The following is a 16,027-nucleotide window of genomic DNA, read 5'->3' as shown; positions in this document are numbered from 1 at the left end:
GCAGGTGGTACTGGCTTGTTCTGGTGGTGTTTCCCACTAGCAGAGATGGTCAGTCAGCACTAAAAGCAAAGGGAGAAAAGCAGTCCTCAGAGGGAGCAGAGATTTATTGCAGCAGGAAATTAAAAATGTATGCATCAGCTTTTGGAGTAACTGTTGCTCTGCCTTTACCTGTCTGGGGGGGAATAAGGGCACTGGATTCAGCCCTGCTCTGTAGCGCGGACGTCTGAAGGTGCTCAGGAAGCTGAAGGCACATCCTTTGGTGGCATATCGTGGTGGGGAGTGACTGGACGGAGCTGATGTCTCTCTTACCTTGGGCGGCAGAGCATGACTGGATCGGTGTCTGAGCTCTGAGCGCAAAAGATGAGTGCCTAAGCCCCAGGAGAGGGGATATCTTCATGCCGTGTTGGTCAAGACACTGTAAAGAGCCAGCTGAGGAGCAGATGTCCTCCCATAGGGGCACATCCATGGTGGGCTCCTACTGCTGATGGGCACAGGGGGGTTTCTACTGGTGAGTCCTTTCGCCTTGTGCTGAGACATTTTCCAATGACCTTGTGTCTCGGTGGCATTGCGCCATGGTGGTCCCCGGGGACATGAGGGGACACGGTGCAGCCTCTCAGGCTGCAGGCGGGCAGCAGGCAGGCAGAGACATAGGCAAGGTGGGGACACAGACATGAACGGCCATTTGCTCCCTGCGGTGGGATGGGGTCAGCGCTGGTATGTGCCCACTGAGGGGGGTGGTGGGTGTTTTCCAAGCAGCGTGGCCCGGATCACCAGCTGCTGAGCCCAGGATGGGTCTGGGTTTGGATGCTGCTGATGGGGCAGAGCTGCTGAGCTCCGGGGGTTGTTTTATAGCCCCAGTTCCGTGCTGCAAGAGCAAGGCTGAGAGATTTGCAGCCCAGTGCACTTCTATGCTTGGGAATTAGAAGAAGAAACACAAAAAAGAGGCTTCAGGGAAACAATGGCTCCTGCGGTCCTGGGGTGCAGCCAAACTGTAATTACCAGTGTTAGGGAGAGTGTTACCTGCTGCTTCTGCTGGTTTTCTCCGACCTCTAACTCTGGTCCAGGGCAAGCACATGTTGTGCCCCAAGCCCAGCGTGCAGCCCAGAGAAGGCATGTCGTACCTGCTGCTGAGCATATTACTGCTTCTCCAGAAGTGGATAAGTCCTGCTTACGAGGACACTGCTCCTCTTTTATTTAATTTCCCGGTAATGCTTCTGCAGCATCAAAGTCTTTTCAGGAGAGGAGCAGCTTAAGAGCCTGGTAAAGGAGTTTTATTGTCAGTATCCAGCTCTTTATTCCCCTCTTCCCTTTAATGCTGGACAGCAGGCTGGTTGTGGCTGAAACGAGGTGTGCTTTCTTTTCCTTTTGTCCATTTAAGCTGCTAAACTTTTCTGATGGTAACTCAGCTGCACGAGAGGCTGCTGTCCCTGGGCAGTCATCAGAGGGTCATGGCTTGGTTGCAGGCTCCGTGAGGAGGAGCAGGGTTGAGACCGACTCCCAAATTGTGCACAAAAGGACAGATGTGGGGACACACAGCTTTAACTGGGCAGCTGTAGTCCAGGACTTGTCATCCACTTGTCTGTGACTTGGTGAGCAAACCCCTGCCTCGGTTCCCCAGAGCAATCGCACTGAGCTCAGCCACATCTCTGAGGCATCCCAGTGCTTTGAGCCTCACAGTTCATTCTCACATTCATGCACTGTGGGGGCTTGTTGGATGGGGGGCTGGAGTTGCTGTGGGCAGTTTGGGGGGAACGAAACAGGGGGGTCTCCCCTGGGAAGCCAGCAGCTTGGTGGCTCTGCTGTCTCTTGGCACCCAGCTCCATCTCTGCAAACAGCTGGCATTCTCCCCAGCCATGCCAGGCATGCGGAGACGCAGCGCTATGTTCAGTCCCCTTTTCAGCCGCAGACAATGGCTTTGGATAACATACATTTGAGAAAATTGGTTGAATCGTGTGATTTTTTTTATTGTTGTTCCTGTTGCTCTTTTAAATGCTCATGGGAGTAGCAGAGCAGCTAATGAGACGGCGTGTAGCCAGTCACAGGGGAGATGGTCTCACCTGCGCTTTCCCACAGCTGCACTCTCCTGGCAATGCAGCCGGCCCTGCACCCCGCGCCTGTGGGTGCTGCACCCCTGCTGGGACTGCTGGCGGGTGCAGGACTCCCCACGGCCCCGGGAGATGCCCGCACCCTTCTGCTCCTCAGCAGTTCCCTTCCCTGGGTCTCACTGTTTTGCTTCTCCAGCCATGTGCCGCTGCATGAGGGAGGGGAAAGCCATGCGTACCTGTCCGGTTAGGCACCAGGGATGGGTCAGGGTGGACCCAGCAGTGGTGGCATCCCATCACCACAGAGCGCAGCTCATCCACAGCCAGTGATGTATCCCTGACACTTTGTGGAGGCGCCTGGTGCTCAGAGCCCTCCTGGCTCCCATGGGAGACAAGGCAGCAAGGACAGGGACAGACCCTGCTCCCGTAAAGGATGTCGGGACAGGTCACCTGGGGATGAGGGCCGGCACAGGGCCATCTTTCCTGGCAGCAGTGTGCTCAAGCCCGAAGCTGTGCGTGTGCTGGCATGGAGCTGCAAGAAGGTCCCGTCCTTTTTTGGCCCCGCGTGCCATCCCTCTTCACTCTGCAGTGGGTGCCAACATGCAGTGCTGGGAGCGGGCTAGGGGGTGTCGGAAATGCAGACAGATTGCATTATATGGATGATGCGTCAAATCCTAAACTGGTAGGAGTCAGAACAATTGATGTGTTGCCAAAAGGCCAGGAAGGATATTTTTTTAAGCGGGCTAAATAGTCTGGACAGGAACAAGCAATGAGCAGCACAGAAATAATGGCACGTTCATCACTTTTTGTTCTTCTGGTTGCGGCCATGCACGTTGCCATCTGTCTGTGCTGCGCTCTGCCGCCATCCCAATGGTGCTGGGATTGCTCCCTAATAGCAGGCTCGCAGCCCTGCCAAGCAGCCTGGAGCCATGGCTGGCATTGCGCTGGGATTCCAAGGGCAGGTTTGGCACGACCTTGTCCTGGGCTGGGTCTTCCTGTCTTCTGGCTGTCAGTGCTTTGAGGAGTCCTGGGGCTGGCCATGGAGACTCGGTCATAGGGCCAGCAGCCATGGCTGAGCCTGCCTTAATCCCAGTTTTTAGACTGGCTGAACTTGTTTCCACTTATCTCTAATATTGTGCAGCCCTGTTACACAGCATGAAAAAGCCAAGCATGAGTTTGCTCTTAAACCTCCGCAGAATGGGCAGAGAGACAGCACTCCAGCCGTGCCAGGGCTGCTGTCTCTGAACCTCGTGGTGGTGGCATCCCTCAGGTAATGACCAGAGTCACACCACCAGGAGTTTATCCCACACATCTTCCACCTAATGAAGTGAGATGCTGGGACAGGGTTGGGACAGTGAGATGCTGGGAGAGGATGACATGATTTACCCTTGGTGGGTATCTCCATGAATGTCCCCTGCCTCAGCTGCTGGTGCTGTGGCAGACAGGCACTGAGCAGCACTGCTCTGCAAAGGAGGATGGGGGGCTGCGGATGTCCCGGCAAGCTGCTGGGACCTGCCGTGCTGGCAGCAATGCAGGAGGCAGGTGGAGCGGGGCTGCCCTCCAGGTTGCAGAGGGCTTGGGGTGAGCAGGGAGGGCTGCCATGATAGGGTGCATGACAGCCTGCCCCTCCACTCTGCAGCGCAGCCATGTGATGCCGGAGGAGCGTGGTGGCGATGATATGGAATGTGGGCAGCTGCCTTCGGACACTCTCCGACAGGTGACGGTCCAGCGCCACCCCGACTACGGATTCGGCTTCGTGGCCGGCAGCGAGAGGCCGGTGGTGGTGCGCTCAGTGGCAGCAGGTAAGGTGTGCGGTGGGGGGATCCCTGGACGCGGCCCCAGGGTGCCAGGAAGCACAGCGGCACCTTCCCCTGGTGGGACCCCTCCCTGGGCTCCTGTCCTCTCCTTTAGCCTCCCGTGGACCTGTGGGGTGCCCTTCACACCCACATACATGGGCAAACGCTTTGGGGGTGCTTGGGACCCTCCTGCTTCCCTCCTACCCCACAGCCCCAGGATGCCTGGGCTGGCCCTGACCCTCTCTCCTGGCAGGCGGCCCCTCTGAGGATAAACTCCTGCCAGGAGACCAGATCTTGGCCATCAACGATGAGGATGTGAGTGAAGCCCCCAGAGAGAGATTCATCGAGCTTGTCAGGTGAGGACAACACTGGTCCCTCATCACCTCCGGGGTGGGGGCTCATGCCGGGCTGCTGTGCCCCGACCGGAGCCTTGGGGTGTCAATGCACAGCCCCAGGCTCTGCTGTCACCAGTGCTCACTGCTGGCATGGGGAAGCCTCAACTTGAGCATTGGGCGTGCCTTGGAGCAAGTGCCATACCTGTTCCCAGCTGGCCAAGGGGTCTGCAGTTCTGGGAGAGTACCCACAGACATATCACCAAGCACCCCAAGGAGCTTACGAAGGTCCTGGCCACCAGTGGGCTGGGGATGGTGGGATGTGCTCTCTTGATAGCCAAATGGACATGTTGAGGTCCAGCACCATGGAGGTCCCGTCCACCTTCACATCTCCTTTCTGTCACAGGAAGGCCAAGGACTTCATCATCCTCACAGTCCTGCACACCCACCAGGTGAGACCGACCGGGCCATGGCCAGCACCGGGGGAGGCAGGACAGGGGTTAAGAACCCTTTGGGAGACTGAGGTGGGGTCCCTGGAGACCCCGGGGGACCACTCAGGCAGCTCAACTGAGGTGTTGGACTGGTGTCCCACCACCCCAAGGTTCTTCCAAGCAGTTGGGTCTGAGAGCTGCCACAGCCCCACAGGGTCAGTGTAGGCATGCAGCCATCTCCCTCTTCTCATAACTACCTCCTTGTAGGAGGGAGGGAGGAAAAATATCCCCAGACCCATACAGTTTGCTAAGGGCATCAGACACGTCTGATGAAGTGACCCATCATGCCAGAGGTGGAAGGGAGGGATGTGCCGTTGCCATTCCCAGCAGGCTCAGCCAGGGAGTCCATGGGGAGATGGGAGTGCAAGACTGCGGGCCCCGAGCCGTGTGGCTGGCGGTGGTGCTGGCACCGCGTAGTGATGGTGCACTGGGGCTCGGTACCTGTGGCGCTGGAGCAGATTGAACTGTCATGCCGGCGACGGTGGTGGCAGGGCATCATTTCTGCTTTACTGAGCCCTTTGATGTCAATGAAGGAGATAAGTGTGAGAGCTCCCCTGTGCTTCCCTCCTCTCTGGGAAGGAGATGCCACCACCCAGTGCTGCTCTGTCAGGAGTGGGGCATGTACCAGGCTCCAAAAAAGCTTTTTTTCTCCTGGTCCTGGATGGCCGCCAGCCAGGACAGGCTGCTCGGCTAATGCCGGCGCCCTCAGATGCACACAGCTCTGCGGCACAACTGCCTCCATGTCAGAGCGTGTGCAGGCAGAGGCTCCCGGGCACCTGGCACTGCCACCAGAACGTCCCGCAGGGCTGCCTGGGGTCCTGTCGTCTCCCAGCCACTCAGCTCCTCCCTGCGGCTGCAGACCCACATTCGAGGGGCTCATCTCTCCCATCCGAACCAGTGCCGGTGCCTCCAAGTGAGCCCTGGCTCATGTCCGCTGGAGCTCAGCCTGCACAGGGGATGCCGGGACAGATGTGCCCACTGGGGGTGCAGCCTCTCCCATCATGCTGAGGGTGCTGGTGTGACTTCAGGGGCTGCTGCTCATCGTTCTGGCCCTGCCTGCAGCACTGTATAACCACAGCAAAGGGGACTTGCTTTCCACCACCCCCCATTTCATGGTTCGCTGCCTGCTCCCCATTGTCATGATGGCTTCAGAGAGGATTTCTCTGGTCCCCTTGTCTGGCTTTCCCCATGCCACAGCTCTGAGGGCAGGCAGGTGATTTACCCAGTGCTCTCTTTCCAGTCTCCCAAATCTGCTTTCATCAGTGCAGCCAAGAAGGCGAAGCTAAGGTCCAACCCAGTGAAGGTCCGATTTTCAGAGCAGGTGACAGTCGGCGAGACAGACCCAGTAAGTCCTTCCCTGCCTTCCTCTTGTGATTCAACCCCCTGAGGCATCCCCGGGGCCATGGGGCGTGAGGTGGCTGGGGGCCGCAGGGCTCCTCTCCCCTGATTTGGGCTCCGCGGGTGAGAGCAGCCCTCTGGCCCAGGGAGTCCCGCAGGGCAGATGCCCTTGGGCACACTCAAGGCATTTGGTCAGTACTGGGGGGACATGCCATGGTCCTCCCCTGTCCCTCCATCTGGATAGAGCCCCAGAAACTGTCCTTGGAAACCTGGTCCCACCTCAGTCCCCCTGGGCAGCAAGGGTGACATCTGGCCAGTGCCAGCACCTGCCCTAAGGAAGGTCTGTGGCTTCCAACCTGGTGCCAAAGGCTTTGCAGGAGCACCCATGCATAGGGCAGGGTGACCAGGGCACTGCTGTGTGACAATGGAAGCTGTTATGCTGCAGTAGCATTCCAGCCCAGTGCCATTATCTCCTAATTGCAGAAAGGCTTTATTAAGCAGCATATAAAAAAACCCCAAAAACAAAACATAAAAAAACCCTGTAAAGTGCTTCTAGCAAATTCTATTTTTAGGCAAAATCAATTAAGTAATTATCTGATCTAAATGCTTCTTGCCAAATAAAATCGGCATTCACCCAACTTCCTGCACAGGGCATGTGCAAGGTTGAGGTGGGCTAGGCTTGTGTTAAGGGTCAGGAAAGGGGTATCAGCTCTGAGCCACCCTGGCCATCGCCTCCCCTCTGGGACACCAGCTGGCAAGTGGGACAGGCTGCCAGGCACAGGCATGGCTCTGGGATGTGCCGGGTGGACTGGGATGCTCCATTCCCACTGCAGCTACTGGGAGCTGGGAGGTGAATCTGTCAGCTCTGAATCGCTCCAGCTCTGCGTTTCTCAATGGCTCAGCAGAGATGCTGGATTTCAAGGGAAATGTGCCTCTTAGCGCATAAGCCCAGAGAAGCGGAGGATGCCGTAACCATTCCATCACTGACACTCATTCTCTCTCTCCACCCTCCCTCTGTCTTTCCATCCCCCCATCCTCCTTGCCTCCTCTGTTGCCGGCCCCACGTGCCAGGACATGTTGAAGAAAGAAGCTCTCCTCCTCATTCCCAACGTCCTGAAGGTTTTCCTGGAGAACGGGCAGATCAAATCCTTCACATTTGATGGCCGAACCACTGTGAAGGTGGGCCCCTCCGCTCCCACCACGGCATCATGATGCTTCTCTCCTCCTGCCTGCCCGATCCATTTTTCCTTGTCTCCTGCTTCCTTGCACAAACACCGCAGCGGTGCTTGGCTGGCTGCAAACTGCCACTGCATGATAGATAGCCCCTCTGCCTCCCTGGGTGACACGATTTGCAGCTAGCAGGAATGGGTTTTTGCTGTCTTTCTCCCACTCCTAACTTTTCTCCTTGCTGTGAGCCTGCCCTCCAACCAGGATGGAAGCTCCTGTGAGTCCCCCTGCCAGGGGCCAGCTCCTTGCAGCCCCCCTCCAAAACACCACAGTGTTACCCTAGGTGCTGGGGGTCTGGCTGCTGGTCACCTCCTGCTGTGAGGTCACTTTGCCCAGCAGTGGCTGGGTACTATCCCGCAGCCCCTCTCAGCACTGCAGGGCCTCATCCTGCACTGGTGCGACCCCAGGTACCAGGGAGGAGGGGGGTCTCAGTGGGGTGCTAGCTCCCACCCTAGGAGGGAGCCAGTGCCTTGTACCCAAGCCTGTCTGTGGTGTTTGCAGGATGTGATGGTGACATTGCAGGACCGCCTGTCCCTGAGGCACATCGAGCACTTTGCGCTGGTCCTGGAGTATTCCAGCCCGGAGCAGAGCCACCGGTTTTTGCTGCTCCAGGACAAGCAGCCACTGGCCCACGTAAGCCGCTGGGTGCGGGAGGGCATTGGGATGGCCGTGGCTGGGGCACAGGGACACTCTTCTCCCACCAGCGTGGGGCTTCACCAGGGTTGTGCTATGGGGTGGTGTAGCCTCTCCTTGCCTCTGGCATGGTCCTGCAGGCTCAGGGGTGCAAAGGATGGCCAAAGAAGGACACAATCAGGGTTTTACCCATCCTACCTTGACAGCACCGTGGAGCTGCTCTGTGCTCCAGCCTGGGTAGCTGCAGACAGCATTCGTGAACAACCTTGGCTTGCCCAGCAGAGCCAGGAATCTGGCACTGCACGGGACCAGGGATAAAATGGGGGTTGTGGAGGAAGCGTTAGCCTTGGTGGCATAAACCCCTGCAGCACCAGGCAAAGCTCTCACACCAAGGAAGGCTGGGCTGTTCCTGGGATGAAAGGATCCGGCAGTGCATGGAGAAAAGAAATCAAATCCCCCCCCAGGGGAGAGGAGAGGGGCTCTCCTGCCCTGCAGGCAAATATACACAGCTCCTGGGCTCACCGCTCCCCTCTGCTCCTGCCACAGGTTGTGCAGAGGACACACTACCATGGCATGAGATGCCTCTTCCGTGTGAGCTTCTTCCCAAAGGACCCGGTGGAGCTGCTGCGCAGGGATCCTGCAGCTTTCGAGTACCTGTACATCCAGGTAGGGGACTTGCCCTAGGAACTGGAAGCTGATGGTGCTTGTGGCCCACATGTCTGCCCAGGCTGGGCCCTGTGGAGGCATCCCTCAGGTGGCGGGTGCCCTGTCCCCATGGCTGTCTGAGGACACCTCTCCTCCCTCTTGCAGAGCCGAAACGATGTGATCAGAGAGCGCTTTGGCACAGACCCCAAGCCAGAGATGCTGTTGGGGCTGGCTGCCCTCCACATCTACATCACCGTCTCAGCCACCCGCCCCAGCCAGAAGGTCTCCCTCAAGAACGTGGAGTGAGTCCTCCTCCTTCTCCCCACACTGCCGCACAGCCCTCCTGTGTGCCCCCTGCCTGTGTTCCTGCTCACAGCCCCAGTGTAACTGGGGTGCTCCCAGCAATGTTTTGGGGTGCTGAGCATGAGATGCCCTGGGAGCCCCCCTGGAGCTGCTGGTGCCTCACTGGCTTGGCAGCAGTGACACGCAGCCCCTGGTCCCACCACGCGTAAGACCCCCGCACAGACATCCAGCCACACACGGCAGCCTTGCCAGGGCTGGCAGGGATATTTGCTGTGAGCCCAAGATCATTTCCATGGGAACTCGGGCTGATTCTCCACATGGCATCCAAGGCAAGGAGAAGGCACTGTGGCTGTGTAATCTCAGCCCGCCACCAAGCCGTCCCTCCTGCGGCTCCCGGTGGTCTTAAATCCATACAGAGTCGATCTGTGCAGGCTGGCCTTGCCCAGTGTGCACAGGGAGGAAGGGGGGAGATGGCACCTTTTGGGGAGGACCCCAAAAGAGGTTTGGGAATTTGCCCTGCATCCCTTAACCTTGCATGAAGATGAGTGGGAGCTGGACTTGGCTGCAGAGCCTGGCACTGCTGCATTCCCCAGCCCAGTGCTGGTGGCTGTGACACCAGCTGGGGGTCCCATCCCCTTGGGTACCCAGGCTGGGGGCTGCTGCTGCTCCAGCTGTGGCACCAAGGAAGTGCTGGTGTGGGTCCAGCTCCCTCTGATGGCAAGAGGATGCTCTTGGGCAGCATCCTTGGTTTCTGGCCCTCTCTGCCCATCGAAGGGCCTCTGGCCTGGCTGCTCAGGCAGAATTCCCTCCCTGCAGGAAGGAGTGGGGCCTGGAGCCCTTCCTGCCCCCCTCGCTCCTGCAGCTCGTCAAAGAGAAGAGCCTTCGGAAATCCCTCTCGCAGCAGCTCAAAGTCCACCAGAACCAGCCTGGCGGCACCAAGGTGAGCCCAACCAGCGCGGCCATGGCTCAGGGCTGGTGGGGTTGCAGCATGCCCTCCGCCCCAGCCATCCTGTTGTCCCCGGCTGGCCAGGGACTCCTGTTATTGCTGCTTAAATCCCCTTGCATGGGAGATAAATCCCGGGGTGACAGCCAGGCAGCCACTCTCTCTCCTGAATCCACTTCCAAGAGCTGATCTGGATTTTGGGGACTGCAGTGTGGATCAGTGGGGTGAGATCAGCCGAGAGCCAGCGCTCAGCTTGGCCAAAGCTGCACACATCAGTTAAGCCTGTGTTTATTGTTATCTCTGCTTCTGGGCTTGGAAAGATCTGGAGGAGGCTGCTGAGCCACTGCCTTGGTCCCTGCAGCCGTCAGAGCTCCCCAGGGGGGATTATATATCCCCCAGGAGGGTTATACATGTCTGGGGGGATTATACATCCCCCAGGGGGGTTATACATCAAGGATCTGGCCTCCTCCCTGGCTGTGCCTCTGCTCTGAGTTACCTCCCAGCATCTGCCCAGGACAGCAGGGGAGTGGGGACCCCCTCCACCCCAAGTCAAGCCCCCAGGCTCACTGCCGGCAGAGCCCATGCCCTGAGCTGCCTGCCAACACACTGCAACATCTGCTTGGGAGCTTCCAAGTTTGTGCCAGCCTTTTGCATTTCTTCCCCCTTGTGCTCGTGGTGATCACCTGTGTGGTGTGTTTTATCAGGTCTCCACGGCCCAGGCAAAGCTGCAGTACCTGAGGATCCTGAACGAGCTGCCCACCTTTGCTGGGGTCCTCTTCAACACAGTGGGACTGGTACGGTAATTCAGGATGGGCTGGGAGGTGCTTGGCACTGATCCTGAGTGTGTGCTGGAGGGGAGAGCCAGGGGAGGTGTGGCTCCCACAGAAATTACTTCCCTCAGTCTCTTGCTTTGCTCTGCTGGGGTCCAAGCCCAGCCTGAAAAGCCTTCAGAGCCTCTGCTGACAGTAGATCAGATCTTCAGCTCCACAGGGTCAGGGTCAGCTCTGTTCTTGCCAGCCTTTTGGCCAATGAGATGACCTGCTCATTGAAGTTGGAGTAGTTTCAGACACATGCTTATAGCTCGGTACTGCCCTGGCAGCATCCTGCCATCTGTCTCAGAGGAGGGCCACCCTTGGCAAAGGCCACCGCGTTCATTGCTTGTCTGTGCAGGGAATAGCCTGGCTGGCCTTACTGTCTCTGTCAGTAGTGGTCCAGCCTGACCGCTGCTTGGCAGCTGTCAGGAAGCTGCCACCGCCACAGCCCACTCCTCCCTCATTCCCATCAGAGGCATCTCCACCCCTCACCCAAGCCACCTCATTTTCTCCACGGCAGGAGGAAAGCCACCAAGCCAAACAGGAGAATGGTGGACCTGCTAAGGCTCCCCACTGCCTGGCTCACCTCTCCATCCCTCTTGCTCTACCTCCCATCCAGGGGTCTCCATGTAAGTGTCACCTCTCTGCCATCCTTCCCTTTACCCCCACCCAAGATCTCAGCACTTCCCTGGCTTCCCTTGCTTTGCCTCCTGGGTTCCATCTCTTGCAGCCATTGATCTGCTCTGCTTCCACCATGCCTCAGAGCTCCTCACCTTGCAGCTCAAAGGGCTGCCTGTAGGAAATTGGTAAAGGCAGAACCACATGGTGTCTGGTCGGTGCCATGGCTGAGTGGTCAGAGCCTGCCTCCAACACTGCCTGGGTGTGCAGCGCTGGGCAGCTCACCTCTGATGTGGGTGCCCTGCCTTTTTTTCATCTCTCACACCAAAGCCATGACTCAGAGCCAGCCTAGGAGTTGAACCACATGAAAATGGTAAGTAGTATTCCCTTATTCTCTTCTGCACTGGTCTGCCCAGCTCCTCTTCACCTCCAGGTCTGGCTCGAAGCATCCTTCCTGGGCAGACCAGAGCAAGAAACATCTCTATTTTCAGTCAAGGCTTTAGTCTTTCTTCTTTTCTAAAATACATTCACTCACTTCTCTGCTTCCTTTTCTCAGAGGCAATGTCAGATCAGGCAGATTTGTAATATGCTCTTACTTTTCTGCAGTGACACCAGCACGCCTGAGTATTTCATGTGGATGGTCAGTTCAGTGCTTTATTTTTAAATGGCCTTGGCATCCTGCACACCGTTCCCAGCTCTGCAGAAAGGCTCAGGGAGGGGGGTTCATGGCACCAGCTTCACCTGCTGCTCTGCAAAAGCCACCCAGCACCTGGCTGAGCTGCTGACATCGAGGCTTGGCCCCACGCAGAGAGCCAGGCACAGCCCATGCAGCCCCAGGGTGCATTTATTCACTCCTGTCTGTCTCTCTTTCTACGCATGCTCATGCTACCAGGATGAGAAGCAGCCAGCCACCACGCTTCTGGTGGGACCCCGGCACGGCATCAGCCATGTCATCGACCTGAAGACCAACCTCACCACAGTGCTGTCGGAGTTCAGCAAGGTCAGCAAGATCCAGCTGTTCAGGGAGAACCAGGGGGTGGCCCGGGTGGAGACAAGCATCCTGGATGCCAAGGTAAGCAGGGGTGCCCCAGAGGCAGGCTCTGGGAAGAGGGGCTAGTGCAAAGGCTGTAGCTGGGGGTTCCATGCTCACCTGTGAGAGAGTTCAGGACACAAGGGCATGTTGGAGCATCTGCTTGCAGATTTCTAGGGACTCAAAAGCCGCTTTCACATTGCGGTCACAGGGCGCATGGTCTGCAGCATCTCCCCTGCCTGACTGGCTCCTTGTGCTGTAGAGGCAGGGACTGATGCCAAGGGTGCATGGTGCAGGCATGGTGGTGTTCTGGCCATGATCCAAACACCTGCCCAATGGTTCAAGCAGGGTCGTTAGAGCAGATGGGGATGACACAGGCCAGGCAGGTAGCAGGCCCCATTGGAGGCAGGACAGTGCCTCGCCTCTGCTCAGGGCTGGAGAGGAGCAGTCCATGGCCATACCTGGGCTGGATGCAGGTACTGGAGAGGACTGGTGGGGTTTTGTGTGTTAGCAGCATTTGTGGAACTTGTCAAGCCATGCAGGATCATTGAATGAACTGGAAATGCTGGGACAGGGGGTGTCAGGCTCAGGGTGCAAGAGATTGCTGGGCATCCCTGGGCATGGGTGTCCCTGGCTCCAGTAAGCCACCCCCTGGGTATCTTGCCAGCTGCCTCCGTTATCCTCCCCTTCAGCCCATGGAGCAGTCTTGCCACTCCTCGGCATGCATGCCCTCCTGGGCCCTGTGCATTATCATCCTGCCATCCCCTGCTAGTTGTTGCTCGGTGCAGTGCTTGTTCTGGCAGTCGATCCCCATGGTCAGGCCCCACCACCCCTCCTGGGTCTCTCCTGGGTCCCAAACCCTTCAGAAGGACTGTCAGCAGTACAGTAAGAACTTTACTGACTTCTTTGGTGTCTGGTTTGGCAGCCACAAGATCCTAAGGACATCTTCCATTGGCCTTTGCTCAGGTTTTTAATAAGCTAGGACACATCTCCAGCAGACGTGCAGGCAGGTAGCCGTGTGCCTGCTCCAGGGCATCCTCAGTTTCACTGCATTCCCTTGCCCAGCTCTTCCCTGCCCTGTAGGGAAGGACAGAACTGAGAGGCAGCGATCTGACAGATCAATGCCAAGCCTCATCCTCTCCTCTCCTCCCACCTTGAATTTAACAGGACAGAGTTAGGATTGAGTTTGGGCCAAATTAGACAGGAGCAGTGCTGTCACGTGCCTTGACATCTGGCACAGTGCAGTTGTGACTGCTTTGGGGCATGAAGATGCTGCTGCACAGCAAACAGGGTGTATCTGCACAAGCTCTCCAAGCCTTTGGCTGTAGGTCAGTTTTGCTGCCCCCGCATTCATCCCTTTTCCCTCCAAGGCTGATGAAGCTGAGCTGCTTTGCTGGCTGCCTCCATGTTTCCTCACCTCCTGCAAGGTCTCTAAGCCTCAGCCCTCTCTGCAGCCCTTTCCTTGTGCTCTCTATTGCAGCCATAGCCTTGCAGATGTAATCATGGTGGATTTGTTTAGGATTCTCCTGCTGCCTCCTCTCCTGGTGGATTTTAGCACTTCCTCCCACCAGACTCATTAATTCCCCCAAGTCTGTTTTCCTGCTGTCGCTGTGCCTGGTCCAGTAGCTCTGCTGAACCGCAGTAACACCCCGGTAGCCTCTGCCAGAGCCATGCTCATCCTCATCCCCTCTGCTTCGGCTGTCCCCTCCAACAGCCTCATCGATGAAGCCCTTTTTTTGCATTTGTAATTCAGTGGGTATTATTTGGTCAACTGTAGTATCTGTAATATTCCCTCTTCTGCATCCCACTGAGGTCGGTCGTTGCCCAGGTGAAGTCCTGGTGTCCTGCTGTGCCTGTCCCTACCCTTCAAAACCCTCAAACCTCCCACCCTGCAGCCTGTGCAGGTGGAAGCCCTCCTTGCCCTCTGGCTGCCTGGGCTGTGCAGGAGCCCACTGGGTCTCCTCCTTACTGCTTATGGAGCAGGTATAACCAAGGGATATAGTCTGCACCATGAGCAGCCCTTCTGGTTCCTCCTGGTGCCCGAACCCCTTGGATAGGTGTGTATAAATCATGATATTCATACATTAATAATAGGCTGGTCACAACCCTGTGAGCGCTTGGAGCACAGTGTGTTCCCACTGTCACATAGTTCCATGGCCATCTCGCTGGCTGCGAGTACTGCACAGGAGATGTGCGGTGTTAGCTCTGCTCCACACGGTGCTGCTCAGCCCCGGGAGTGCATCGAGCTCACGGTGGCATGCACAAGCCTCTCTGGTGTCGTTGTCCCTTCTCTGGCGTGGGAGAGGGCAGTTGCCCCCCCCGGCACAGTCCAGTGTGCAGCTGAGACTGGCCACAGGAGTGGCAGGTGTGATGGAGGCTGAGGTGATGCTGATGTCCATCTGTTATAAATTAGGTGGCAATTCCCACACGGCTTCTCCACAGATCCTGCAGTGCCGCTCCCCTCAGCCATGCTCTGCAGCAGTAATTAACTCTGTAACACCACCAGCCCTTTCCTGCTGTAGGAGTAGTCTTTCTCCCGTGTCCCCTCTATCCAGCCTCCCAATTGCTGGATAAAAGGCAGCTCACATACAACTTCCCACAAGCACGTACACATGCATGGCAGCTTTACTTCCCTGAGAAATTCCAGGCAGCTGCCTACAGCCACCAAAAGCCCTTCTGCCTGCCTGGAGTGGAGCGAGCATCCCATTTGTGAATCTCAGCAGGCTCAACAGCACCCTGCCAGTGCAGAGGCTGCTGTTATCTGTCTTCATTTAACCATTATCCAAAAGGCTGGGTTTTAAAGCCAGAATGTCTGCTCCAAAATGAGGCATATGCTAATCCTACGTGGGACAGCGATAGATGAGGCAAGGCTAAGAAAAGCAGGCAAAAAGATCATTACTTCGCAATGCTAATCTGCCTTCTGCAATTATTCTATTGCACTGAATGTGTCGCTGGCTAAAGCCCTGGGCTGCAAATAAATCTGTTTCTGCTGTGAGTCTTAAACCATTAGAGGGTTGTGCTTGAAGTAGTGTCCCAACAGCTCTGGGGTCCTGCACTGAAATCCATATCACCCCTGGATTGCAGAGCAGGTGGAGGCGTCCCCAGGGGCTGTTGCACTGTGATGCGTGGCGCTGCATTGCGGGATGCTGGTGCTGGGGCAGCTCTGGAGCGTTCCCCAGGTTATGGCAGGGATGCGGGTGAGCCAGCCTGAATCGGTGGGGTGGTGGCGGCCGATTGCAGCTGCTCTCTGAGTTACTGTGGAAACAGCAAATGGTCAGTGACGGTTAAGGGATTTGTGCAGTAAGGCCATTTTGCATTTCTAAGCACCAGGTTTATTGATGCTGTGTAGTTGATCCTAAGGGTTAAAAAAAGGGGTCAGGTCACGGAGCAGCCATCACCCAGGAGGTCTGCACACCCCGACTGCACCAGCCAGCACTGCCCAAACATCCTTATCCGCTGCTTGCCTGCAACTGCAGCTCAGACGCACCTGCCAGAAGGAGCTGGGGAAGATTTTCAGGTAACAAGCAGGCTTGAGGAGATTGTAAAACATTTGCATTTAGTTCAGGAGGAAGAGAAACGGTGTTTGTCTCATAAATTATTCACTGGGTAGTTAATTGGTTTGCTTTGGAGCTTGTCCATCCTGGGCTTCAGTTTCTGTTTAAAACAGCCCGTTTCAGATACAAACCCAAGGGCTGATGTCTCTGCTTTGCTTTCTTTAGCTGTTTGCCACTGCAAGGGTGGCAAGGCAGGGGCAAATGCTGGCAGGACCCCTTGTAGAGGAGCTGTGCAACTTCAGGACAGAGGAGCAAAAGCCTCC

At 56.9% G+C, this 16,027-nt stretch overlaps 1 protein-coding gene across 1 annotated transcript in view; it reads left to right on the top strand.

Moving 5' to 3' along the window:
• Nucleotides 1-2,680: 2,680 nt before the first annotated feature.
• Nucleotides 2,681-16,027, top strand: part of FRMPD3 (FERM and PDZ domain containing 3) — a 33,202-nt gene continuing 19,855 nt past the window's right edge. Inside the window, exons 1-12 of the mRNA XM_029996560.2 lie at nt 2,681-2,724; nt 3,682-3,844; nt 4,092-4,194; nt 4,577-4,622; nt 5,902-6,006; nt 7,071-7,178; nt 7,728-7,859; nt 8,406-8,525; nt 8,670-8,806; nt 9,624-9,747; nt 10,455-10,544; nt 12,073-12,252. Coding sequence (XP_029852420.1) covers nt 2,698-2,724; nt 3,682-3,844; nt 4,092-4,194; nt 4,577-4,622; nt 5,902-6,006; nt 7,071-7,178; nt 7,728-7,859; nt 8,406-8,525; nt 8,670-8,806; nt 9,624-9,747; nt 10,455-10,544; nt 12,073-12,252 — 1,335 coding nt within the window. The 5' untranslated portion in view covers nt 2,681-2,697. The remainder of the gene's footprint in view (nt 2,725-3,681; nt 3,845-4,091; nt 4,195-4,576; nt 4,623-5,901; nt 6,007-7,070; nt 7,179-7,727; nt 7,860-8,405; nt 8,526-8,669; nt 8,807-9,623; nt 9,748-10,454; nt 10,545-12,072; nt 12,253-16,027) is intronic.

Source organism: Aquila chrysaetos, chromosome 21 (assembly GCF_900496995.4).
Source record: "Aquila chrysaetos chrysaetos chromosome 21, bAquChr1.4, whole genome shotgun sequence".
Taxonomy (NCBI): domain Eukaryota; kingdom Metazoa; phylum Chordata; class Aves; order Accipitriformes; family Accipitridae; genus Aquila; species Aquila chrysaetos.
Note: the sequence above shows the minus strand (reverse complement) of the source record. Positions and strands in the feature narration are given on the sequence as shown.